This window comes from Lagopus leucura, unplaced genomic scaffold (genome assembly GCF_019238085.1).
Source record: "Lagopus leucura isolate 7727_CA_CO unplaced genomic scaffold, USGS_WTPT01 138-20_obj-0_obj, whole genome shotgun sequence".
Lineage (NCBI taxonomy): Eukaryota > Metazoa > Chordata > Aves > Galliformes > Phasianidae > Lagopus > Lagopus leucura.
Genome location: NW_024968842.1, coordinates 1 through 27,095, shown reverse-complemented (window position 1 = coordinate 27,095; position 27,095 = coordinate 1). Strand labels below are relative to the sequence as shown.

The 27,095-nt window shown below is 42.8% G+C and overlaps 1 protein-coding gene across 1 annotated transcript; it reads left to right on the top strand.

The window, feature by feature from the left end:
• LOC122193886 (probable ubiquitin carboxyl-terminal hydrolase MINDY-4) lies at positions 1-24,322 on the top strand (the record flags this gene model as incomplete). Its single annotated transcript, XM_042894786.1, has 9 exons — positions 1-171; positions 2,618-2,737; positions 3,825-4,033; positions 7,069-7,327; positions 8,486-8,901; positions 20,702-20,760; positions 21,160-21,269; positions 22,362-22,478; positions 24,234-24,322. Coding segments are annotated over exons 1-9 (1,442 nt in total), but the record flags the coding sequence as incomplete, so codon positions are not given.
• Between the last annotated feature and the right edge of the window lie 2,773 nt (positions 24,323-27,095).

Here is a 27,095-nt window from a genome sequence, read left to right as displayed (position 1 = left end):
GCACGCAGGACGAGCTGCTCCAGGGGCCGCATCGCCCGGCCGGGCTGCCATGGGGGATCGGTCAGACCGAGCCAAGGAAACCCCCCCCGAGCAGAGTGCGGGCTAAAAATGGACAATTCCTTCGTGGAAGAAGTGGCCGCATCTCTGGTGAGAGAATTTCTCAGTAGAAAGGTAAATAAGTCTTGATTTTCTGGCTGGGATGAGCGGGAAGGGCGCAGGAGAAACGCCCGTCGTTAAAAGGCGAAGAGGGGAGGGGAGGGGGGGACGCCGGCTGGGGGCTGTAGGGCAGATAGCCGTGCGGAGCAGCGAGCTGCGGGGCACGGATCTGCACTACATCTCCCACAATGCCCGCCGGTTTCCGAACGTGGAAGGCGGCTGCCGGCCTGCCTGCGAAAACCTGATTCATTCCTGCACGTGCCTGCGGAAAAAAAAAAAGCTTAAGCCAAGAAATGCGGTTTTAAGCTTTTTTTTGTCACCCCTCGTTCATCGCCTATCTTGTTTTTTACAAGTGATGCACGCTAATACGAAAACAAAACAAAAGGAAGGGGTCCTGATAGATGAAAAACTTAGTATGAGCCAGCAGTGTGCTTTTGCAGCTCGGAGGGCAAATGGAATCCTGGGCTCCATCAGCAGAGGGGTGGCCAGCAGGGACAGGGAGGTGATCGTCCCCCCTCTACTCTGCTCTTGTGAGGCCCTATCTGGAGTACTGCATCCAAGTGTGGAGCCCACAGTACAAAAAAGACAGGGAGCTGTTGGAGAGGGTCCTGAGGAGGGCCACTAGGATGATCAGGGGACTGGAGCATCTCCCCTATGATGACAGGCTGAGGGAGTTGGGCTTGTTCAGCCTGGAGAAAAGAACGCTGCAGGGTGACCTCATTGCAGCCTATCAGTACCTAAAGGGAGCCTGCAGACAGGAGGGGAATCAACTCTTTGAAAGGGTTGATATGTGTAGGAAGAGGCGAAATGGTTTTAAGTTGAAGGAGGGGAGATTTAGGTCGGACATCAGGGGGAAATTCTTTACCCAGAGAGTGGTGAGGTGCTGGAACAGGCTGCCCAGAGAGGCTGTGGATGCTCTGTCTTTGGAGGTGTTCAAGGCCAGGTTGGATGGGGCCCTGGGCAGCCTGGTTTAGCATTAAACGTGGAGGTTGGTGGCCCTGCATGTTGCAGGGGGGTTGGAGATTCATGATCCTTGAGGTCCCTTCCAACCCTGGCCATTCTGTGATTCTGTGAAGCGGTCATACAGAAAACAGACGTCTTTTACTGGGGCTCTGCAGGCAGCGGATTTGTCCGGGGGGGAAGGAGAAGAAAGTGACCGCTGTATTTGTTACAGAACTGATGTAAAGGAAGGAAATGGGATGTGGGCTGTGAGCTGGGGAAAAGACACCTTCGTGTTTCCAGGTGAAATCGCCTCCTACTTTGTATTCATGCAGAATCCAAAGGAAATATTGCACGTGTCCCCCCAGCTCAGGAATAGTTGCCTCATACAGAACACAAGACGCAGTTGTGCTAAGAAGCATCGTGCCTGCCTTGCTTTCTCTCACCTGTCCTGCATCCAGCTTTTAAATGCCTATTTTCAGTGTTGAAATCTTGCTGACATGATTTCCAATGCAGAATTAATCACTTGCCTTTAAGTTCCAGCATTAGCAGAGCAATGCCTCACAGTACCTGACTGCAGAGGTTTCTCAAATGAAACACCTTCACATTTCTGACTTAAATAAACACAGTGCTGACTGAAAGCATAAAAGGAAAGGGATGCTCTGCTGGTAAAACCGACCGTGCAACTTATCATTCCTTGCACTTTAATTGCAGCACTGCCTCATTCTCTGTACCGAGCTGCAGGAAGAGCCTAAACCAGTTGATGCTATGAGGATCCAGCTGATTTCCAACCTGGTCAGGTTACCCTGATAACAGGGTGAAGAGCAGGATGAGGGTTCTAAGAAACCTGCCAAAAAACAAAGTGCACCTGAAATTCAGAGTTTGTAATTACGTAGCTCAAATGCAATTAATTGCACAGGCCAATCTTATGGAGCTGTTAAGCAGCTGCAGTCAGCCGCACGGAGTAGCCCTGTTTTGTTTGTTCTCCCAAGTTTGGTAAATTCTGCACAGGCAGCATTTCCACCAGAACTCCTTTTACATCTCCGGGCTGTAGAAATGCAAAACTGTATAATTAAAGTGCAGGTTTTAAGGCTTAGCTTGTAATTACTTCCATTTTAATGTATCCAGAAGCTTCAGCTTGCATCCAACAAAGTCAGCACTAAAAACTTTTGTTAGCTGTTCTGTTTCCTTCTCCTCCCAAATCCAAGCAGGCCTGGGTTGAAAAGGACCTTAAACATCATCCAGCTCCAACCCCTGCTGTGTGCAGGTCGCCAACCAGCAGCCCAGGCTGCCCAGAGCCACATCCAGCCTGGCCTTGAATGCCTGCAGGGATGGGGCATCCACAGCCTCCTTGTGCAACCTGTGCCGGTGGAAGCACTAGGAATCTAGCATATCCAGACTGCACTATCAGTGACTGTGGAGAAGTGGCACTGGGAGTCATGGTAGGGATAGGCTGGTGTCCTAGGGGTGATTTATGCCCTTTAATGATTCTGTGACTCTAAAATCTCCTGCTTGTCCTCAGGGTCTGAAGAAAACCATCAGCACCATGGACCGGGAGCTGCCACGTTCTGCACTCAGCATCAATAACAGGAACGAGCTTCGAAACGTCCTGCATTTGCACTCCCTGTACAAACAGAACAAGGTAAAGGAAGAGGTGCTTCTCCTCACAGCCTGGTCTCAGATCACGTAGAACTGGGTCAAACAGATCGAGGCAGCCGTATGTGTGCACAGTGCAGAGAACTGGAGCCTGGGTCTGGTGCTGCACTGCTGTGGATACGCTTAGAAGTCTCCATCTCACCTCCATGGTGAGACTGCATTACAGCTCACAGGACTAAGCTGAGAACCTGGCAGTGAGCCCTCGTTACTAAAGGCAGCTTCCAATAAACCAGGAGCACTTATTCACTTTAACATCTTTTACATCATTACATCTAGAACATTCCATTTTGGAAATAGCTCTGCATTTCCATTTCTATTTACAACTTTATGTATGAGCTGACAGACAGAACTGCACTCAGCATTTATCATTCCTTGACATGTAATACAGGCCACAATATTTTATGTCAAAGCCATCAGTAGCTGAATTCCAATTATTGCTTAGATCCAATCCTAACCATTCACAGCTTAAGGCAGGAATGTCTAGCCAACAGCCTGCAGGATGATGCAATTGACTCCAGCAACTCGTGTTTGATGAATACACTGCATGTGCAAACTCGCAGCAGAGCCATGAATTTCATGAGGTCCAAGGGATTGAATCCTTGCCAACTCCAGGAGTTCCAGGACTTCCTTTGCAATCACACCTTATTACTTCATTTAACACACCTTTAAGCTCTCGATATTTCCTAGCTGACATCTCCTTCCCTGGAGGTGGAGCCACTGTCCCTGGAGGTGTTTAAGAAACGTCCAGATGTTGTATTGAAGGACGTGGTTTAGTGGATGTATTGGTGGAAGGTGGATGGTTGGACCGGATGATGTTGGAGGTGTCATCCAACCAACCTCAAGTGCTGGTCTCTCTCAAGAGAGAACTCCAAGATCATCCAATCCAACCTCAGTGATTCTGTGGTTCTGTGATTCCTTCCTGCGTTGTTTGTACAGCCATGTCATTTATAACCACCAGACTCTAGGAAACTGTGAACATGTTCAGCCACTGTACAGTATAATGACTGCTTCTTAGATTGCAGACTAACAAGTTTTCAGCAGCAACCAAAAACTTTATTTTCCTTCTCAAACAGGCCAAGGAGAACCCTCTGAAAACACTCCTTGAAATCATTACTAATTATTTCCTTGAGCACCGTGGAACCTCCAGGAGCACCAGTTCAAGTTCTGCACTGGCAGCTTCTCAATGTAAGAGCTCAGCATCCCATCCACCTGACCTCTCAGATGAAGAACGTGCATGTGGAAATGCTAGCCTGCCTCATGACAGCAAAACTCAAACCTTCAGGTACTCCCTTACTCCTCTTTGCTTTGGCCAGTCTTCTTCCCATTAAGTGAAATAGCGTTGAATGGTTTGTATGGTATATATGGTCTGATTTTGGGGTGGTCCTGTGCAGGAGTTGGACTCCATGATTCTTAATCCTCTGGTCAGACATTAGGAGGAAGTTTTTCCGCCAGAGGGTGGTGAGGCACTGGAACAGGCTGCCCAAGGAGGCTGTGGATGCCCCATCCCTGCAGGCATTCAAGGCCAGGCTGGATGTGGCTCTGGGCAGCCTGGGCTGCTGGTTGGCGACCTGCACACAGCAGGGGGTTGGAGCTGGATGAGCATCGTGCTCCTTTGCAACCCAGGCCGTTCTGTGATTCTCTGACCCTTACTGGTCCCTTCCAGCTTAGGATATTCTGTGATTCTACAACATCCTCAGCAACACCATCTTCACACGGTGAGCTGTCACAAAGTTTGCATTACTGCTATCTTCCTTAAAAAATGCTCTTTTATGCTCCCTGGCAATTAGAAAGACTTGCATGTTCTTCAGTAGCTGAAAGACGGAATTAAGATGAACAAATCTGAGCTTTTATGCCTGGTAAACTGGAAAGTATTCAGTATAGTCTGATAAGAAACGAACCACCTGCGCTCAAACTACAGATACATCAATGCTTAGAGCCTAAACCAAGCACTACCATCTTACATTCAGCATTACTGCCAATAGCGTAAGTTATTTCCATCAACAAAAGCATATGGAAACAGCATGCAGCCAAGTCTTCCAGTGCCATTTATTAGCATCTCAGAGCAACAGCACCAGCTGTGCTTCAACAGAAAGCCTTTAAAATGGGCACAGCACAGAAATTCGACTTCCCAGCTTTGACTCTCAGGGAATACCCCTAATTTTATTCCCCGTTGTAAAAGCAGCTCAAACCCACTGCTCCTAAGCGTTAGCACTTGCAGAACTCCACAAGTCCTTGCTCAGTGGGGAAGGGAAACAAGAACTGACACAACCAGCTAAGAACTGAGCAGACGCTGCAGGGGCTGGAAGGGACCTGTGGAGATCATCGAGTCCAACCACCCCAAAGCAGGTTCCTTACAATGTGCAGTGCAGGAAGGTGCCCAGACAGATCCTGAATATAAGGAGACCCAGCTCTCTGGCAGCCAGTTGCAGCGCTCCATCACTCTGATAGTTCTTCCCCTGTGTTTGTAACGCCCTCTTTTCCAGCTTCTGCCCTTGTCCCTTTTTCTACTGCTTCCTAGGACGCCCCTAACACGTCTCTCTTATATCAAATAGCAGCAACGCGGCCCTTTCCCACCCCCAACAAAATGGCGGAACTCCCCCGCCCCTCACAGCTACTGAGAGCCCGGAGGGCGCATGCGCATTGCCAGCCCTGCCCATAAGGCCAGAGTGGGAGGAAGAGACCACAGAGAGAGCGCTGCGGCCGGGCCAGAGAGGCCTTCATTGTTCCGGAAGTGATGCGTTGAGGGGCCGCGCTGCCTTTTGCTGGAGAGCACTCTATGGTTTTAGTCCCCCAGTGGTTTCCCTTTGGGGTGGGAACTGTTGGTGTTGCGGTATTTGAGTTAATCGCACACAGCCCCACACTGGCACCTTTTCCCCAAGAAGATGCATGCTGTATACTTACAGATAAACGCAGGAAAAGCTGCATGTGCAAATGTAACACAAATGAGTGAGGGGTGGGGGGACAGCACATGTATGTGAGGAAGGGCTGCTGCCATCATGGTGTGTGGGGCTGGTGCTCATGAGGGGAGTCCCTGCTATTTACTACTTTATGCCTTTGTGGTCATGTCTTTTCCTCTACCTACAAAAAGAATCAGGAGGATAAATAGTGTGGCAGAAGCAGGGTTCTGTGATTCCCCTAAGCTGTTTCCATCCCTCTGGCCATGGAGAAATCAGACCACAGTCAAGCAGCCAGAGCCTGAAAATAATTTTAATTTTAATGTTAATAGTTATGATGATTTTAATCATAACTGCCTGGTTAAGTTTTAACAAGGCAAGCAGGAGTGGAGATTATAATCAGACAAATTCCTTATGTAAGAGTTCAGCTTCAAACTCTTTCCTTTTAAATGACCTCAAGAATATATTTTTTTAACGTCTACAACTGTTAAAATGATACCTACTTTGTGCCCTTTGGCAATGACAAATGGTCCTAGGTAAGGAGTAGCAGTCCTCAGATTTCCTAATGGTCTCAGAGACTGATCCTGCACCCTTCTGTTTAAATATGAAGGATGTCTTTGCAGTATAAGGCATAACTAACTACAGAAAAGACCCAACAGTTTTAACTGGCTAGGTGAAATGAATGTTTATGTGATACAAGATGCTTCAGCTCACGGAATTGCTTAGCTATGAAATATGATGGAGAAAAACATCCTGGAGTTAAACACAAAAGCTAAAGGGCAGTTATTGTAAAAAAAGGCTAGCATTTTCAGGTTACCCAGATTATCACAGAAACACAGAGTCACAGAATCACCAAAGTTGGAAGAGCCCTCCAAGAAGATCCACTCCATCATCCACCAATATTTCCCCACAAAACCATGTCCCTTAGTACCACATCTAAACACTTCCTGAAGACCCTTAGGGATGGTGACTCCCCACCTGCCTGCAGAGCCCATTCCAGTGCCTGACCACTCGTTCAGAGAAGGAATTGTTCCTAATATCCAACCTGAACCTCCTCTAGTGCAACTTGAAGCCATTCCCCCGAAGTGTGAAGGAAGTCAGTTCAAAAGATGCTGACAAAAACATGATCAAATTTTCTAAGGGCTGTTCAAAGCGGGTGGGAAAGGAGTGGGAACTGTTTGTGGTAGCTCCAGACCCATCTGACTTGACAAAAGTGGTATTGTCACGAACTGTCATGCATGCTAATGATATTGAAATGATCTCTTGCAGACCTACCTATATTCCAATTCCAAGTAATTGTATTTGAGTGCCACTTCCACGTAACAAGTGGCTTGAAAGCAGTGCTTTAATTAGCCGAGGTGCTGTTTTCATTGATTTCATCATTCATCATTTCGTTGTTTATAACGTTGTTTCTTTATTGTAGACACGATGTTGAGAATCCGCCTGATAAAACCCTTCAATTCAGAAAACATCAACACAGAAGTGAAAAATGCCAGGCGGGGACAATATGCAACAGCCACTTAACCTCTGATGGGGATAAGAAGTTAAAGGGTAGTCAAGAGGATTTAAAATCAGCAGTGATTTCTGAAGAGCTGCAAGCCACAGTGAAGGACAAGCAGAGGCCCAGGTCTGGTCTCATTGTCAGAGGCACGATGGCTGGACCAGGAGCAAGTTCTCCAGAGGTGATTGTTAACCCTTCCAAATCATAAACCATAGAATCACCAAGGTTGGAAAAGACCTCCAAGATCATCCAGTGCAACCATCTGCCTGTCACCAGCATTTCACCACTAAACCACGTCCCTCAGCACAACATCTAGCAGCTTCTTGAACATGACCAAGTACTGGGAATGACCAGAGATTTTGAATATGACCTTCTGAGATGAAGTAATTTGTGAAGAATATTAGCATTGCTTCTTCGTGCTGATCCATTAAATCTGCAGTATGAAAAGATGGGCTGATTTAGGGCAGTGCTTCTGCTTAATTCAGAAATTCAAGCTGTTTGAGGAACAGCCGCTGCACACAGAGCTGCCATCTTTCATTACAGCATTTCTTTATTAAGTCTTCTCCATTTTTGATATCTCATCTCTCTTGAGAGCTGAGATTTTCCATTTTCCTCAGGAAATTGCTTCTTTACCTCAGAAGTGTCTACAGCTCCTCACTTGGGAGCACCTGATTTCCTCAGGCTTTTTTTTTACCCCACATTTAATCATTAGCTTTGGACTTTGAAAATTGCTTTCAGTAAAGCAGTGATTCTAAGCTTGTCCAAACGAGATGTATTTCATCAGTAGGTGTTTTTAAATCACAATTCCAAAAATATTCTCTCTTTTTTTTTTTTCTTTCACGCTTCTTTCCCAGAGACGGGAGCTTCCCCTGTGTCCAATGAAGCTCATAAAAGTGAGAAATTGAAGTATTTTAATGCTGAAGCTAATACTGAAGCAAATGTTGGAAGCTAAATGAATTGCATTTTTCTAAAGAGTTTTGGTTCAGGAAAAAAGGACTAGATACCTTTAACAGCCAGTTTTGGCAGTAAAATATCATATACGTCTTGACTTTCTCTGAATACAACCCCAAATAATGCTTTTATGAGGTCTTTTTGTTGATGTCCTTGGGTAAAAGAAAGTTTTTACAGTATGTAGCATCCGTAGTAGCATTCAGATTTTAAGTAAAAATGTGTATCTGCTCCTATTTATTATCCAAAAGAGTTACCTAATTTACTCTTTAGCCTGATTCCTAATAACAAAGAAATCGTTTAGCCCCTTAGCTACTTGATAGAGTCTTGTTTTTTAGCTTTCCATTTATGCAAAGGTGGTCAAATGTTAACATATGGCATTTCTTTGCAGGATCAGCAGAGAAGGAGGTCAAAACGCTCCACCAGCATCAGTAGCACAGCACTGCTCAAGGGTGAAAAACATGAGGAAAATGAGCCGAGTGCCCCAAAAGTCGACTCCCAAGACAATAAAGGATGCTCAGCACAAGTAAACCCAGAGATTGCCTCAAGGACTTTGTCAAGTTCGCATGTGAGTTCAGCTTCTGAGAAGCTAAGGAGCATCTCCAAGGATACGTGTGACTCTTTTATCAAACTGCTGTCCGAAAGAGGGAGGACCAAGATGGAGGAAAGGAAATCACTGCCAAGCTTTTGTACAGACAGCGGTGAGAAAAGCCTTAAAGTCAGTGCCCTGCACAGACATTCAGGGACTGGAAGGGAGAAGAGAGAAAGGGCCCTCAAGAAAAGTGAGAGCTGGTTATCAGGCCACAGGTAAGAATACGTGTAAGAAAGTGGTACTAAAAAGGTAGAAGAAAATATGACGAAGGGCTAAAAGAGGTCGAGATTCTGTTTTTGTTGAGGGGAATCAAAGGGAAGAGGTGAAGAGACTGGAAGGGAGAAGATTTTTTTCAGAGTTAACTTGCTAATTTTGACATCCCAAACCAGTCAGGACTCCTTTCCTTGTCACTGGAGAGACCCCATCGCCGCTGGTTTCTCTTTGCTGCACGTGAGGAGAGCTGAGGGCTACCAGCTCAAACTCAGACCCTGAGACGTGTAACACAAGAGGTTTGCTCCCACCTGCTCAGATCATCTGCATCTTAAGAAACAGTGTTAATTACCACTGCAGTACTGTGCCCTCTTGCTGTTCTAATAGCTTGCAATAGATTCCTTCAGAGGACTTGGTCTCAACAAGAGCAGAAGAGGGAGCTATTTCCTAAGCAGAGTCCATTTGAATCGTTCTCAAGGCAGAAGTGGGACAGCCCTGCCAGATGATTTATAGCCAGCAAAGGGTTTGAATTCATGCTGAGCTTTGGGCTCCTGAAAAACCTCACTGGAATCAGCAGGACTGCTGACACTCCTGAAGTTAAGTGGACGTAACAGAGAGTGGAAGTGAGACTCCAAATAAACACCATTACAAAGTAAGGACTGGCTCTTGCAAAGCTTCTGTCCCTTTGGCAAAGTCCTGCACTGCTTCAGAGCTCTTTGAGCATTTTGAGGCATCAACATATGCAATATAAGAGCATGCATTTATCTTGATCCTCTTCCGTTCTCTGTTACTGCTCCCTGACTCCAGTGACAGAAGTGCTAATCTAAATGCTGAAAATCTATTTAAGGTTTAAACCTTGCTTGTTCATTTGCAGGCATCTGAAATTCCATTCCTGTTCCCCATAGATAAAGCCAGACAAATCCTTCCGTTTTGCTCTTCTTATTCATTTCTTTTGGTTCTGTGCAAAATGTGCTGCTGTTGCATACAGGCTGCAGGCATCCCTTGGCTCCTTAGGGAGCAAACAAACTAACTCACCAGCAAAAAGCCCAAAGCGAGGTGCTGCCATCCTTCACAAGTCAAGCTGAATGGGACTGAATGCATGCTTACAAGCAGAGTGGGCAGAAACCCAGATCCCACAGCATTTTGATTCACACGTTTTAACAGAAAGAAATGATGGGCATCAAACTGTGCTTCTTGTTCCATCAACACTCTGATTCTTGGCTGCTGCCTGAAGTGTGTGTGGGAGGGGGTGGCAGTGTTGAAAGGCCAGCTTTGGGACTTTGTTTTTGGATCTTAAGCTACTGACGTGAAATTAGACCTCTGAGTACCAGAGTCCTCAGCTTTGTCCTCAATAAGATTTGGAGGATCTTTGGTTTTGGTTCTAATGGATGAAATTTCGCTATTTTGTCAGTAAGGTGGCATCAAACATGGAGCTCTCCAAAATGGCAGACCAACACAGATATGGAAATGAATAAACAAGAGGAAAAAAGAAAAAAGAAAAAAAACCCTCTTGCCTTTTTTGGTGTTTCTTTTTAGAATAAAATGAAAAAAAAATGTAGTCAAGTCAATCAGAGACTGATGATACAGGTTCAGTCTCTGCCTATGTTTTGAACTGCTTCAGCTGGGAGCATCGCATCTACTTTCAAATTCAGGTACCTCTAAGGATGGCTTAGAAGATCAGTGTTTCACTGCAGATATTACCTAATTGCTATCAGCTGGGATAAAATACTGACTTTTTATATGAAAGCACGTGTTACCTTTTCAGATGTGCTCTGAACTTAATGCTGATCTCTGTGCAGACGTGTTCCCATTAGGCAGCGAGCGTACCACATGCCTTTAACTGTGCAAAGACAGATGTGAAGAGCAATTTGTTCATCTTCCTCTTCACTTGTGTACATCACAAGATACCTGAATCCCTCCTCATCAAAGGGAGAATAATGATTGCAAATAATTAAAAGCAAAGGGTCTGTTTTCTTCCTTGTTTTGTAGGGGAGCAGAAGCTTCCGTGCTGTTGGGTTGGTGATGTTCCTCTGTGTCATTACTGGATTCTGTTTCATGGCAGTAGAGTTCCCTGAAGGCATTTTGTTGTATAGTTATAGTACTTAGCAATACCTACTAGTAGTTAACAGTGCTTACTTTAATTAGCAATATGCTGTGCAGCTTGCATACATACCAGTTACAATTGTAGTAAATGCCTTTATTTCAGAAGTCCTTATTTTTAATTAACCCAGAAGGGAGCAGTATGTAGGTGGCAGCAAATCATCAGGCATCCTTTGCTGTAAGCAAACAGCAGCAAACGTGGTCTCTCAGTTCATCCTGCTCTGATGATTGCTCTGTTTGCAGAGCTGTTGGGAGGCACTGGGGATTATTAGGAGGGCAGTATTTCAATATTAGTTTCAAACTGATTTTCCTCAGGAGTCAGATGTCTCGATTTTCATATGCTGAGGCTTTTGCTTTTAATAGCTTAGGTGTAATGCTTCGGTGGCCACGGTGTGTTTGTGTTCCTGCTTTTCTGTCTGTGCTACAAAAATACATGAATTAAATCTGCAGAGGTAATGGTTTGCTTTAACGGAGAAGTAATTAACAGTGAATCAGATTGCAATGCTTGGCCATGCAAGGGCAGAGTTTTATAAACTCATATACTGTGTGCAGAACTGTTATTTGAAGGTAGAGCCTTCTACTGTAAGGACTTAACAGATTGAAAATGGTGTTTTGTTTCAGATCCACTTCAGTGAGGAATCTGAAACCCCATCCATCCTTTCGGGTGGTTTTGATGCATTCTCAAAGCAGGATTTCTTACTGCTCTCCAGTTCCTTGAGTCCTTGTTCCTCTCTAAAGCGTGAGCTGTGCACAAGTAGAATTTGGACGACCCATCACTTTTTATTTTTTGACATTGAGGTTTTCATGGGACTAAAAAACCATGTGTTTAAAAAATACGTAATGCTAATGAACAATCCAAGAATCCAGCTGAAAAATTGTTCTACCCATAGTTATTACTCTGATCTTACCAGTTCCATGGGAATGGATGAGGTTGAAGGAACACATTCAGATAAAAGGCAGCAAATGGAGTCTTTTCAGCTGGGCAGAACATTGAATGGCTGTGAGGAATCTCTGCCACCTCAAATATCCTCTGCTTAATGCTGAATCACCTCCAGCAGGGAAATCTGTATCACCAAACGGAGCGCACAGAATGAGGAATGAGGATCTATGGTGGAATGGAATTTGTGATCTTTGGGAACTGTGGAAAAACAAGAATAGCTGTTGAATTTAACGCTTGGCCTTGGATTAAAATCATTTTCTTGCTTTTCTAGGAAAAGCCTGATGAATAATGAGTTCTTTGTGAAGGTTAAATGGTGTCAGAAGATTTTCCTGTGTTTCACAGCTTGAGCAAGCAAAATTGGTCAAAAAGAACTTCATAGCAGTCGAGGAACAAATCTTTTGTCTCAACTACAGACATGCTTCTCCACGTTGTTCACACGACCTCTGAATCTGAAGTGCACTTCTAGTTTTCCATTCTCTTTAGCTATACGAATGTAAGGCTTGGTGGTGATGTGGAAACCCTCCCGTTCTCAGCTGAATAGTTTCTAAACAGGTAGATGTGGGCTGGCCAGCTGTGTTCTTACTGGGTACTGGTGGCACCACCTTATGCTGAGTGGATGGGCAGATACTGTCAATGACCTCTGTTTCACTTCTGGAAGTTAAGGGCTGCATATTGAGGTGTCTGGACTTCTAGTTGCCGTGTACAAAGCAAACCATTCTCCTTTTCTCAGTGTCAAGGCAAATGGCATAGAAATTAAAATCAGAGAAATGAAAGAAGAAAATAAAATGTAAACTTGGAATCAAAGACTCGGGACGAAAAAAGCAATCTAGACTGAAAGTTAAAGACGTGGTTAATTTCATAAAATCATGGTAGAATGGTAGAATGGCTGAGGTTAGAGGAGACCTTGAAGATCATTGAGCTCCAAGCCCCTTGCTGTGGGCTGGGTTGCAGGTGAGCCCTCTGGCTGCCCTCACTTCATAGAAACAAAGAAGGAATGGCTGTCAGAAAGGCAAATAAATGGAAATACCTTACAGTAGTAGATCTCATTGTCCAAAACAAGAGATTTATAAGGCACTTTCAGGAGTGAGGAAGACAATTGATTCTCCACTCAACCTTTGTTTGTGAACGGTCCCCTTCGTTATCCAATTCTTCTAATTGCTTCTGCTCTACTCTCCATCGCCTTGCCCCTAGGCTTGGCTGCAAACTGAATGTGAGCTAGTGGTTTCCTTTCCAAAGCCTGCCAGTGCATATGGATATTTCTGACAGTAGGGACTTTTTTATTACTGTGTGGCTTGGCCTCAAGATGCCTTTTCCAACCAAAACCTAAGGAACTCAGATGCACTTCATTTCGACCACCAGGAGATCAAGTACCTGTGAGTCCAGAGCCAGAATTTCACTTCCTGCAGTGGTCTCTCAACTAACTTTGCTTTAGGGGGCGATTTTCAGTGGTTCCCAAAATATCACTCATTGTTTAGTAAAAAAAAGCCCTTTTCTAGCAGTGCTGTGCTTGCTAACACAACTAGAGTGGGGTTAGTGCATTGCCATAGATACCAAGTTCTTTAGTGGAACATTACTCATATTTCATAGAACCGTAGAAACTACAGATGGAAAAGACCTTTCAAGGTCATTTGCTTCTGTGACAGATTATTCATTACTATATATAAAATTTGATGTAATACTTTCTTCCAAGACTTCGTCTGGTCCACTCTTAAATGGCTCGAGTGGCACCTCTCCTCTGAGAATGCATTTCAGTGTCTAGTAGCCTTAATCTAGGGGATTTTTCCTTTGTATTCCTCTAGGATTTGCTTTCCGCCCTGTTATCCAAATTGAAGTTGCTTTTCTGACTGTTGTTTCTGCTACAGATATTCACCACTGTTAAAGTACTTCTAAATACTGTTTGTTCTCTTTCAGCCTTTTTTTTTGTATTGTCTGCTTGCACTTTTATCTGTTCTGCTCTGAATTTTTGACCGTTGTTTTTCCGTGAGGATTTAGGATTTAGCACTAACCTGCTTTTATCAGAAGACTTGGACCAAGTGAGCTCTGCAGGTGCCTTCTCAGCTATTCTCTGTTGCAGGCTCATGACAGAAACAAGAGAGCCAGAGCAGCGCCCTTCTTTTAAATAGATAAAGAATACTAATCAATATTTCAGTTTTATTTGTATTTTTAAAATTAAATTGACTTTCCAACTCAAGAAATCTAGTTCCAGCAAAGTTGTTAACTGCACATTTACCCAATAGTTGTGATTGGCTCCACTCTTCTCTGCTGGCTTTTTTCTGCTCCCCACCTTAGACTTCCAGGTCAGGAGACAGAGTACCCTGAGGATACCTGGTCTGACTGTTAAAAGCAGATGTAAAGAAGGCATTGAGAACCTCAGCCTTTTCCTTATCCTCAGTGGTCGTGGTTCTCTGCCTCGTCCTGTAAAAGATGGAGATTCTCCTTGGACGTCCTCTTAATGTATGCCTACCAAGGGACCCTTTCTATGAGCATCCTGAACAGGTCAAAAATTTGGTGCAAAAATAGCTTTTCTGGGCATAATCAAGTTTTAATTCTGTTCTGTTTGCCCAGTGGGCTGTAATGCTTCATTGCTACTCATAGAATTGGAGAACTGGATGAGATTACTTTGTCTAAAATGGCATCTGGCGTTTTGTTAAGTAATTGAGTTTTGGTCCTAAGAGATTCCTAAAAGTGCTCATCACCTTGAGAGCCAGTTCTGTGAAATGTGGACTGAGTTCAAGTCACCATGTTTTTATAAGCTAGAGGAGTCATAAAATGCCAATGGATTTGGTGTGGCATTTCTTGTATTACCAACATTCTTGGGGACATGTGACGTGTATGAGCAATGTCTGAGGAATTAATTTCTCCCACTATAAGAGGAAGAGGATGTAATGGGCAATGGTGACACTTCTAGGAAATGCAGGCTTAGTCAGAATGCAGTATTTCACACAAAAGAATGGGAAGGAATGCAAAGCTGGAGCAATCTAATAGCAAATCACCTTTGCATGTTTCCTTCCATTTTGTCTGTGATCTGTGCATAGCACTGGGCATTGCCTTAAGCCCCAAGAAGAAGGACATGGCGTCATCCCAAGCCTTTGTCAGTGCTTTGGTGTTGCTGTGTAGCCAGGAAGCACAGTGAGAACAGTGTGGTCAATAAGAGATGAAGCACAGCCCTCATTGGGACATGCTCTACCACCAGTGGGGAATGTCTGATCCTTGCAACTGGCAATCAGGAGAACCACTGTAAAAAACAAATGGGGTCGCATTTAGGGGCAGTGGGTTGAATTAGCCCATATACGAAGATGGAGACAGAGAAACTGCACTTGTCAAACCACTCCGTGGTGAAAACCTTCAAGAATCTGGAGTTGCATAACGCTTCTTATAACATAATGCTTGGACAGGAAAAAAGAGCCTAAAATAAAAGTAATGAACTATTGTGATTCTTGTTTTGTGCCAATGGATTTATGGCATCAGAGCCTCCGACATAACATCTGTGTGTACTGCCATTTGCCCTTTTAGTATTTTTCCAGCACTCCATGGGAAGAGGCTCTGTGCAATTACTGGAAATGGCAAATGGCTTCTGTATCATTTTTTTTTTGTTGTTGTTTGTTTTATTTAGTTTTTGGAAAGGACGTCAAATTGGAAGTGTCCGGCCTGTGCCTAAAATGCATTCAGTCATTGAGAAGTTGCCTGGCTCGTATGTACATACCAGGGCTTTAGATCTTCTCGGATTTAAACCAAGAGCAAACTGCATGCATCCCCTTTTAATGGGCAGAACATCACACTGCTGGAAGAAGCACAAGGAATTTCCTCCTCCTTAAAAACAACACCACTGATTGCAAGAAGCAGAAGGAATTTGTTTTCACCTCTGCGTTACTCCCCTAAGATTGCTGTAACAGGACAGTGCACACGTTTGCCAGTAGGCTGTTCTCTATGTTTGAGTTTTCGTAGTAAAATGAGTTCTAAGATGAAGTCCAGCCTTCAGTGCAAGCTGTTGTCTTCTTCCAGTTGACATCTGACATCAGCTTTCAGGAAGAGAATTTATTTTGCTGAAGCCTGTCAGTTTACTCTTAAAAATGGAAGGTTTCTAACATGAAATTGGAAGGCCGAGAACTTTCTTTAAAACTAAATGGCCTGAAAGTTGAAGGCCAAAAGCAAAAGGGATGTGTACTTCATAGGGCAAACTGAATGGTGCTCACCTCCAGGGGTGTGAATTAATTGAGTGTGGAGCACTGGGAGCCCATCCCTGTGCTTTGTGTTGTATCTCTTTGCTGATGTCTTGGATCATCTGTATTTAAAGGAATTTTAGCCCTCTTGTTTCACTGATAAGTGTTTCTTTTGCTGCTGTTTGATCTGGGGGGTTGTAATGATCAGTTAAAATGTGTTGTTGTGTGCCTTTATAACGCTGTGTGGGGCTGCCATGCCAAGAAATCTTTGATGGGTGTGTGAATGGTCAAGCTACACTTTCATTATCCTACTTTTTCTATGCTTTGGTTGAAGTGTAGTGCACAGGACAGTGTAGCTGTGACTTCCAGGCATCCTTCTGGCACTGTAAATTGCCATGCAGTAAAGGCAACGTGTCCAGTAGAAAAAGCTGTTTTCATCGAGCAGCGAAAACAAGTTTTCCCAACACAGAAGCCTTAAAGCTACTGGTAATCAATGTTTTTATTTTAAGCCAGTTTGTTTCTTTACCTATACATACAGTAATCTAAATAGGAAACAGTGGAATGCAGATGCGTTATTGTGAAGATAACTGCTTTTTCTGCATGTTCAGCTCTTCTGTGTAAATTGTTTTCTACCATACCCGAAAATCAGATAGGAATGTTCAAATATTTAGAGAAAGTACTGTATAGGATGTTTATAATGAAACATATTTTCTTCCTGTCCCATTTTTCTGCCCTGGCAGACGACTTCCTAAGCATTCTAACTGTACGCTTTTACATGTACAATAAATTTTCCTGGAGCTGTAACCATCTGCTGAAATGGAAATTGCAATAAATGTCCCGACAGTGTTTTGAGAAACCTTAAGGAGAGAACTTTTTGACTAACCTCCATCTGCAAAAATGCCCCACTTAACCAGAAAACACCCGACATCAATCTTTGATGTCAACGCTTTCCTCAGCCTGATAGGAATTTCCTTCTGCCTTGAGAAATCAAAGCACTTTGCATTCAGGGCTTGGTTCTTCCAGGAACGGGTGTGTAACCAACGTCTCTTATCCTCACCAGAAAGCAGTAGTGTTACCAAAAATGGTCCTTGAGCCACAGTCAGCTTTATTTTCATTTACCCATTTTTCGGATGAAACGCGAGTGAGAAGTGCTTGGGACAAAAATTAATCAAGAATGCCAACTTAATGTCAGCAATTCTAGATACGCTTAAACAAATGCATTTAGTGCCCTTTGGGATTCTGAGCTACCCAAGACATCTGATGATGCTGGCAGAAAACCCAAGTCCTGCTGAAGCAGCGGTTGAGGCCAGGTAGGATGAGGTACCTAAGGGACCTTATGTAAATCCAGAAGCCCGAGTTCCTACCTGTTGCACATACACTTAGTTGTCTGAAGGGCTTTTGAACCTCTTGGCTTGAGCCTCCTGAGTGCTGACTCAGCCATGAATCAATTGCCATGGGAATGTTGACACCCAACTATGCAGGCAACTAAATTTAGGTTAATAATCTGCAGATTGAATCCTGTGCCCTTTGTGATGCTGTGACAATCACTCAGATCTAAACACTGTCTGTTTCAAGCACATGGGTATTGACGTGATGTCCTATTAACTGCTTAATGTGCCAGGGTTTAAGTTTGCAGAAAGATGTGTAAGTTGCTTGTGACTCTTTTGAACTGTGACAAGATAATTATTGCAACACCTAGGCTGATTAATGCTGTGAAAATCATCCTCTCAAGTTAATCAGCCTCAATTTTTTCCATGTATGAAGTGGGATATCTGTGCTTTAGGGAGCTGGGTACCATCAAAATGACAGAGAGCTGAGGGACAAATATGTAAGAATATGTAGGAGAAGCAAGAGCACTAAAAGGTAGATCCTGTCCTTGTATTTGTGATTGCCAGACAACATCAGCACTTGTTTTCAACACCCAAGACTAAATTCGTATTTAAATCCTGAGCTTTCTATGTAGCAAGGTGCAGTAAAATATAAATGGAGACTAATAACTTCTGAGAACTCACTGACTTCCTCGATCGTAGTGTTGATGTAGTGGGAATGGGTTCCTGATGGAAAAGGATAATTAACCACACCTTGCTTGGCCTCCTTCTGTCCTGAAAGTCTGTACTTAAATCTGTGCTGCTAAGTGAAACAGATCCAGGTACAGCTCTCTGGCTTTGACTCTTCTTGCTGTATCCGGGCTGTGTTCATATTACGTAGCATTTGACTTTAGATCTCTTCCAGGTTGTGGCTGTCAAATATAATTTTGTTTCCTTTTTTTTTTGAGCTGCTTTGTTAAGCTGGAGAGAATTGGCTCTGAAATGTCAATTTGTTGATGCATCCTCAGGTGGAGTGCTTTCATAAAGTGAAAATGAAGGGCAGTATGGCATGGTGGGATGTTTGAGGACATGAAGCCTACTGGAGTGGTTTTGGTAGGGCCAGTCCTGCTGTTAAATGGCAGCATGCCATTCTGTGAGCTCTCTTTGGGCACTGCTTGGGAGAATCTTGGATGGCGTGGGTCAGAGCCATGTTAGGAAACATGGAAACTAGAAACAGTGTGTTCTAAATCCTGTCTCCTTCCAGACCTGTTCAATAGCTGTAAATGATAGTGCTGTATTCTTTAGCATGAATAGCTCTGTTTTGAAAACCAGATCCAAATGGGTTGACCTAGGAGGAAACACATTATTCTCTAGGAAACAAGAGACAATGGTTTGCAAACTCAGACAAAACAAGAATGTGGATTCTGTTTGAGTCTAAGTGCAGCTCAGTGGCATCAGTACTTGGCTGAAAAACAGTTTATTTGCAAATTTAGTGTCATTGAGACTCCTCTGACCAGGAGAGATGAAAATAAAACAGCAAGTGAGAGAAAGAAGTCTGAGTTGGAATCCAGTATAGCAAAAAGTACTGTTTGTTCAGTGGGAATCCTGTACAAATTGCACTGTATGTGTTTGCTCTAGGTTCTCTTGTCTATGCTTACGTGTTAGACATCTGATTTATTTTTACCTTGAATCCTTAGTAATGTGGTGGTTTTCATTTGTGTTCTGTATTTTCTTAGTTGTAGATGTGCACATGAAATCCTTTTTATCATATATATACACAGAAAGAAAGGCATTTCTATTATTTCAATATCAAAGACTGCCAATGTACCAAAAAGATCTTAAAGTGGAAGAATCTTGAGTGTGATATGTGTGTGTGTTCTGTTTTCATTCATTTTTCACATACTGAAAAAGGAAATTAAGTTAATGGAAAGTATGTGATATGACAGCAGTTGTTGCTATAATAATATCATGCACACAAAGGATGTTGCTGAGGAAATTATCCCATACTATTTCTGAAAGGTCTGTCAGTGCAATACCATTTTTTCCAAAGCAAAGGCCAGTGGTACAGCGCTGCTACTGTGAAAAAAAAAAAGATCATCTTTTTACAACAGTTATTTGAGACTTTTCCTGAGTTCTGAATTCATTTTGGTACGAATTCTACAGGAAGAGGAAACCCATCTCGCCTCTCAAAATACAACTTTCTATTTAACTTGTGTTTTCACAGCCAAGCTGAACTGCTTAGTCCCTTCAGTGTTTCTGTTTGTGAAGTTTTAACTTGTCATTTGTGTAATAGAGAAATTGCAAGAGCATGTAGTAGAATCATAGAATCATAGAATCATTTGGATGCTGTGTTGAGGGACATGGTTTAGTGGGAGCTATTGGTGATAGGTGAACGGTTGGACCAGATGAGCTTTTAGGTCTTTTCCAACCTTGGTGATTCTATGATTCTATGATGATTCTATAGAGTTGTAGAATCACCAAGGTTGGAAAAGACCTCTGAGATCATCTGCCCAACCATCCGCCGACCACCAAGATTCCCACTAAATCATGTCCCTTTTGAGCAACTGTTACCTATGAGTGGATGAAAAATTACCCTGGTAGAGGCACCTAATCGAACACTGATTCTCACTTGCATGTTTTGGATATCTAAAGTAGCTTAATAACCAGTTTCAACCTCATCCTGGTCCCCATCAGGGATATCAGCTCATGTTGTAACCTTCTGAACTCAGGTAGTCCCACGTACTTGAATTCCCACACAAAATTCAAGGAAAGGCTGGATGTTGTGTTGAGGGACATGGTTTGGTGGGAGCTATTGGGAATAGGTGAACGGTTGGACTGGGTGAGCTTTGAGGTCTTTTCCAACCTTGGTGATTCCATGATTCTATGATTCTAAATTGAGGGCTGTACTTATCTGCTTCTGTTGATGAGCAGGCAAGGTCTGACCTCTACTGAAATCATGCAGATGAAATTAAGTCAGCGTTGAGGTAGGACTGAAATCCTGGACCATTTGCATTGTGCTGCTCTTTGCAGACTGCCTTTCCAGATGAACTCCTCAAGTTCAGTTCTTTTCCAGTAAAGAAATTTTTGTTCTAACACCGTTTATTTGGACACAGATGTTGATGAACCTGTGCTCTTCTATACAGAACGCATTAAAACCTAAGATAAAAGACATTGAATAATTTTATATATTTTTATTTTTGCCTGATTTTACCACTTTTTTTTTTTCCTCATTTATTCAAGAAACATTTCTCATTAAAGCAAGCATTCACTTATTTGTTTTTCGATTATTTTAATGTAGGAAGTCCCCAACATCCACTTGGAATAAAGAAGAGCAGATGAAAGATACCCTGGAATTAGGTAAGTTTGCTCAGAGTCAGTTTGGCTTTCACCAACATATTCTATAGAGAAACTGTGGTCACAGATGTTTGAATCTTTTCTTTGGCGGCGCTTAGTTGATTTGGAGTAATTGCATTTGCTATTCTCTGGTGAGACCGTGAAGAAATTATTTAGAAATAATCAAAGAAAAGGTGGCTTATCATAGAATTATGAAATGATTTGGGCTGGAAGGGACCTCAGAGAACATCTTGTTTCAACCTCACTGCTATGGGCAGGGACACCTCCCACCAGACAAGGTTGGTCAAAGCCCCATTCAGCCTTGCCTTATTTATTTTCTAAGTCTATCATTTCCCCTACTGGTGGGAGCAAACATACCTTTTTTTTCCTCCAACTCCTTCTATGTTCTTTCTTTACTTTCAGTTGATGTTGAAGATGAAGCAACAGCTGGAGAAGTCAGTAGGAACCTGAATCTTTCAGCACTGCACACGCTTCAAGAAGCGTCAAAGGCGATCGATATTTCTCTTGCAAAAGTAAGGCTATGATGGAACATAGAAATGGAAGTGTGAAATGGTCATTTCTGTTCAGTCAGAGCAGCAATGGATTGTTCTGTGTTGTGTGTTTGTTTGTGCTTTAACTCTTGCTGTGCATACTCTTGTACATCGTCCTTATTTGGGATCCATATATAAAGGTAATGTAGGGACACCAAACAGAATTCAGAAGAATACCAGAAGAGCATGTGGGAAATTATCAGCCACTTGAACCACAGATTAGGGCTTTAAGTGAAGAAGCACATATTATTTTATTAATAGCTCTTGTCAGTTTTGCATGTGCTTGTCTACCTGTCCTCATATTGACTGATTCACCACTGCTTCTCCTTTGCTCACCTTCCTTGCTTCGAGCAGAGATGTAAATATTAAGTGCTTTTAATTTTTAATTCCAATTCAGACAACAGCAACAAAAAATCATTAAAAAAGCCACGGGGAAAAGATAATGAGGATTTCTCCTGACTTAATTCTCTGTCAAAGACGTATCAAAGTGATGGTGCAAACCTTGAGCAGTCAGTCCTTATTTGCTCAGCCTTACTTTAGACTGAAAGCAATTCTTCAGCTTAGCTATTCCTTAGTAGCAGAGTCTGCAGTCACTCAGGGCCAAGATCTGAATTTGAATTTTGCCAGCAGACACAGGTAAATCTCTGAACATTTGCCTTATACCAGCAACATTGACAAGCAAAATGGGCTTCTGCCTTTTCTGTGTCCAGCAGGGTCCTCTTCTCACTTTTGCCAGCCATCGCCCTTTTGCTGTAGCTTTGAGGCACTATTTTGTAATGCTTCCATGGGAAACTGCTCCAGCCAATCTGCCTAGACAGTTTCCTAGTGCTGAGCAATGCACGGCGTTATGAGCTGAAGTAATATTGCAGGAAAAGGAAAAAATTATTCCATCCCATTTGGGTGTTGCTATTTACAGTAAGTATAAAAGAGAAAAGGGTGGCTATAGTGAGTTAGTCATTACCCTGCCACACTCCGCCTTTCTTTCTACAAATGACTGCTAGAAAACATTAGTGCATGTATATATATTTGTTATTTACTTTTAAAATCATACATCTTTTTTTTTTTTTTTAATAGGAATTAAAAAATCTTCTGTTTGGCTCCAGTCTTTGTTGCTTCAGTGAAGAATGGAAAATACAGAGTTTTACATTTAATAACATACCTCAGTTAAAATATGGCATTGTACAAAAAAAGGTACTGTAAGTGAGCTTCTTAAAAAAAAAAAGGGATCTTTGCTTTTTACATGAAGTTTACAGTGTTTTAGCAGTGAAAAAATAAGTCTTCTAAAGAGTCTTTGCTTTCCTCAGTGTTACTGCTTTCCACTGGATGATGTTACCTTGGAAAGTCTGCTAGGAGATTTGAGATGGAAGGAATCTACTGAAGATTATAGAATCACAGAATGGCTTAGGTTGGAGGGAACCTTCATCATCATCTAGTTCCAACCCTTCTGACATGGTCTGGTTGCCAGCCACCAGCTCAGGTGCCCAGGGCTCCATCCATCCTGGCCTTGGGCACCTCCAGGGCTGGGACATCCACTGCCACACCACACTCTGAGTAAAGAATTCCCCCCTCACATCTCAGCTAAATCTCCCTTCTTTTAGTTTAAATTCATTTCCCCTTGTCCTATCACTATCAGACTGTATAAAAAGTCGATCCCATTCTGGTCCCTTCCAACCACAACCATTCTCTCACTCAAAGAAATCAGAGGTGGTGCAAAATTGTCTATCTGCCATCTAGTTAATGCAAAGAAATGAGTCTTGGTCATTCAGTGGAATCAGATGGGCTGGGTGGTTGGGAATAAGGGAGGAGAAGGAAATTCAATGCTATGCCATCCCACAGTCTCTTACAGCAGCCATTAATCTGTTTCCCACTACATTCAATGTTGTATTAATATGATACGTGTTGGTATTGTGATATTTCCAACATAAAGGATTTAAGGATTCAAGTTTCCTTTATTTTCTCCCTTCTGCAGTGGAATAACTTCCCAGTGCAGAGAGGTATACATAAAACTGAAATCTTTCATTAATGATAGAAGAGGGAATTTGAGGGAAGGCATGGTGCTCAGAGGGATTTAAAGGGCAAGGTTAAATTCTGTCCTTCAGAAAAGTCAAGTTTGTTATTTCTCTAGAAATGAAGGTAGTTCTTGTCTCATAGGGATCAGAGCATCTTTTGTTTGTTTGCATGAGCACAGAGCAAGCTTAAAAAAGCAACTCTCCTTTCGCAGAATCATAGAATCACCAAGGTTGGAAAAGACCTACAAGATCATCCAGTCCAACTATCCACCCATCACCAATAGTTCTCACTAAAATATTCTCTTTGACATTACACTGACTTTGATATTATAGAATCGTATAGAATCACAGAATTGTTAAGGTTGGAAAAGACAGAATCACAGAATCACAGAATGCCCAGGGTTGGAAGGGACCTCAAGGGTCATGAACCTCCAACCTCCCTGCCACATGCAGGGCCACCAACCTCCACGTTTAATGCTAAACCAGGCTGCCCAGGGCCCCATCCAACCTGGCCTTCAACACCTCCAAGGACGGGGCATCCACAACCTCTCTGGGCAGCCTGTTCCAATACCTCACCACTCTCTGGGTAAAGAATTTCCCCCTGATGAAGAGGGGGGGAGAGAAAAGACCTCTAAGCCCATCTAGTCCAACCATCCACCTACCGCCCATACTACCCACTGACCCATGCCAGTGTGGCAAGTTCTAGGTATATTCTGGGAAAATGGATGTGAAACACATTACCAGTCAGTAATTCTGATTTTCAGTGGCTTGCAAAAAACAGAGAGCAACAGAGAGCATTGCAAAGTCATGGATGGAAAGAGGGAGATTAAAGGATGGATGAAGCCTGAAAGGAATCACTTGGCTTGCAGACTAGTTTTGTCCGGCGTCAAACAGGGCAAAGTGTTTTGTTAATGGAGTGTCCAATTGTTCCTCTCAGGGTGGCCCATGTGGAGTGCTGGCAGCAGTTCAAGCTTGTGTTCTACAGCAGCTTATCTTTGGAGACAGTAACAGGAATAAGGATGCTCGGTAAGTCAGCAACTGACACAAGTAATTTCCATACAGAAGCATAAGAGAATTTTATGTTGCAGCCCCTCAGGAACCTTTTGGAGTTTGGACTTCACAGAGCTTTTCTTTATCTCTGGTAGAGAAAGAAAGTAGAGTATGAATTTTGTATTTAGTTTTCTTCTAAGTGTAGTGGTGTCACTGAACCTCAAGATTCCATGGCATTATGATTTCAAAGCAAATGCAATCAGGATTTGGAGGACCATGAAATTCATACAATTTTTGACACCAAGAATCTCAAGAAGGGTGGAATTTAAGAGTTAGAGCTTTCTCTTTTCTTCTTGTTCGATCTTTCACGTCAGTATAAGTTAGTTGTTTGGGCTGTATTCATCGATAATGGAAAGAAATGGGTGCATTTGTCATCATCTCTCTACAGCACATGGGATGGGAGGTGACAATTAATCAAAGCTTTATTGGGGCCTGAGGGGTCTGCACAGGTTTCCAAAACCCAGGAGTGGTCGTGGGCAGGCAGACCTGCAGTGAGATGCTTAGTAAGGCATTGGAGACATTAAAAACCAGACTTACAGACTTAGAATAAAACATTTACTATCATAGAATCATAGAATGACTGAGTTGGAAGGGACTATGACTGTTAGTATTGTTGTTGCTGGGTAATAATGGCTCTGATTGCTTTCAGACCCCCAAACAAAGGTCCAAATGAATGAGATACTGTGAATTAATCACCTGAAGATCACCTGTTTGTTGAGCCCACCTCAAGTTAGTTACACTGGTAAACCCATTGAGTCAATGGTATAATGCATGAGCAGAGGGTTATGTCAGCTCATGGTTAGGCTTAGGTTAGCTGACCCTACGTTGGCTTAGTTCCATGGTGTTACATAGTTTAATTCTTTCTTCTTCCAGTCATTTCTTTCAGAACATCACACTTTTCTGTAATTCATCTAACAGAGTGTGCTTTTTAAATTAACCACCATTGCTTCCCAAATGCATTAAAAGCCACGCCAGTACTTGGGGCACTTTCTCTAGACTTCAGTCAATGAAATTTTGATTTATACACACTTTATTTTTTTTCTTTTTTTAAAGAGGATACAGAGATCATCCCTGAGAGGCATTGAGGAAAACTTTGCTGCTGGTACAGGGAGAAGCTTTTCAGACTTTACAGCTGGTAATATATCAACTCAGACAACACTTGCTGGTTGGTGCACAAATCAGTAGAGCAGCAGTTTTTATTCCAATTCAGTAGAGTTTTCAAGGCAGAATCATGGTCACGTCCATGAGGAAACTCATGGAAGAAAATCAATCTGTATTTCTGATAGTTCAGAGTTCATTTCAGTTTGGAGGGCAGCCATTGGCCATCTGCTCCTCGATCTGCCTGATCCTCACACTGCCCTCAGTAACAGCCTGAGAGCTGTTCACTGTTTGCTCTTTCATCACAACAAAGTGATGTTAGATGCTGGAGAATTGTGTAGCACCCAGATAAGTGGGCTGAAGCTAGATTGCTTTATTTGACCATGAGTGTCCCAGCTACAACCTGCCCTGTGTACTTGGCAATATTTGCCTCCCTTTTTTCTTTCCTCTTGTCACGCACGTGGTTTTAAAGTACTTTGTTTTTACATATTTTGTATATGAAAAATGCTGCTGAGGTATGATGAAAGTCCCCAAGAGACTTCGAGTTGGCAGCTGAGATCTTGGTCTTGGTGTGCAGAAATGCTAAAAGTCTCCAGGTCTTAAAAATGAATAGCAAGGCAGGCTGTTTTATTCATGGGATAAACAGATCTTCCTTATGATGAGTTTGCCATGGGCAGAAACTCTTAGGCAGGCAGAAAGACAGAGCAAACTCAGAGCTTGAAATCAGAGGATCTATATTCCTTTCTAATTCTAACCTACATTTTCCATCCTTGATGATTCTATGATTCTATGATTTTCAAAGTATTGGCTGCTTCAAGGTAAGTGTTTCACTTGAGAGTTCTTCATGGTTCAGGAGGTAATTACCACACATCCTTATTATTCTGCTGCCTCTTCTGCTACAAATCAATTATAAATGGATTGAGTTGAAATAACTTCCTATGCTTTCCATATTTTGGATGTCTGTGCCAGAACACAGGCTGAAATAATAGAAAATGGTGATTTATTTTTTTGCTTGAAAACCACCACTGTCATTATTTCCCAAATCCCACATCCTTCAGATATGGAAATATTTTCTAAATGAGCATCATATTCAGGCTTGAAAAGATGTTTTTGTTTGTTTGTTTGGTTGGTTGGTTGGTGTTTCTTGTACGTTCCTTTCATTACTGGATCTTTTTACTCATGTGCTGGGAATGGGTTCTGACATCATCTCTCATCCTCGTAAAACCCTGGGACTGATAATATCTGAATTTCAAGAATGGCCGTTCTGGAAGTCAGCAGAGAAAAATCCATTTCTGCAAAGCACAGTGTTTATTGTCAATGGCATTGTAGTTAAGTTTTAAGTTTTAGTAGTAGGTAGGAACACCACAGTGTAGACTTGAAGACATTAGTTAAGAAGTCAAAGCTCAAGGATGTGATTAAATATGAAGGCCTTTATCACCTAGAATTCAGATATTAATGTATAAAACAATCCTAATAGAGTTGCATCTCCCTCCTTAGAGGCCTTGAGGAGCTGAATGGCAGCACCAAGCCCAGTCCACTGCTAGCTAGTCGTGCTGCTGCATGCACAGGGAGTGCTCTCGTGGGCTGGAGCCAATGGGATGAGGTTCAACAAGGCCAAATGCCGGGTCCTGCACTTCGGCCACAACAACCC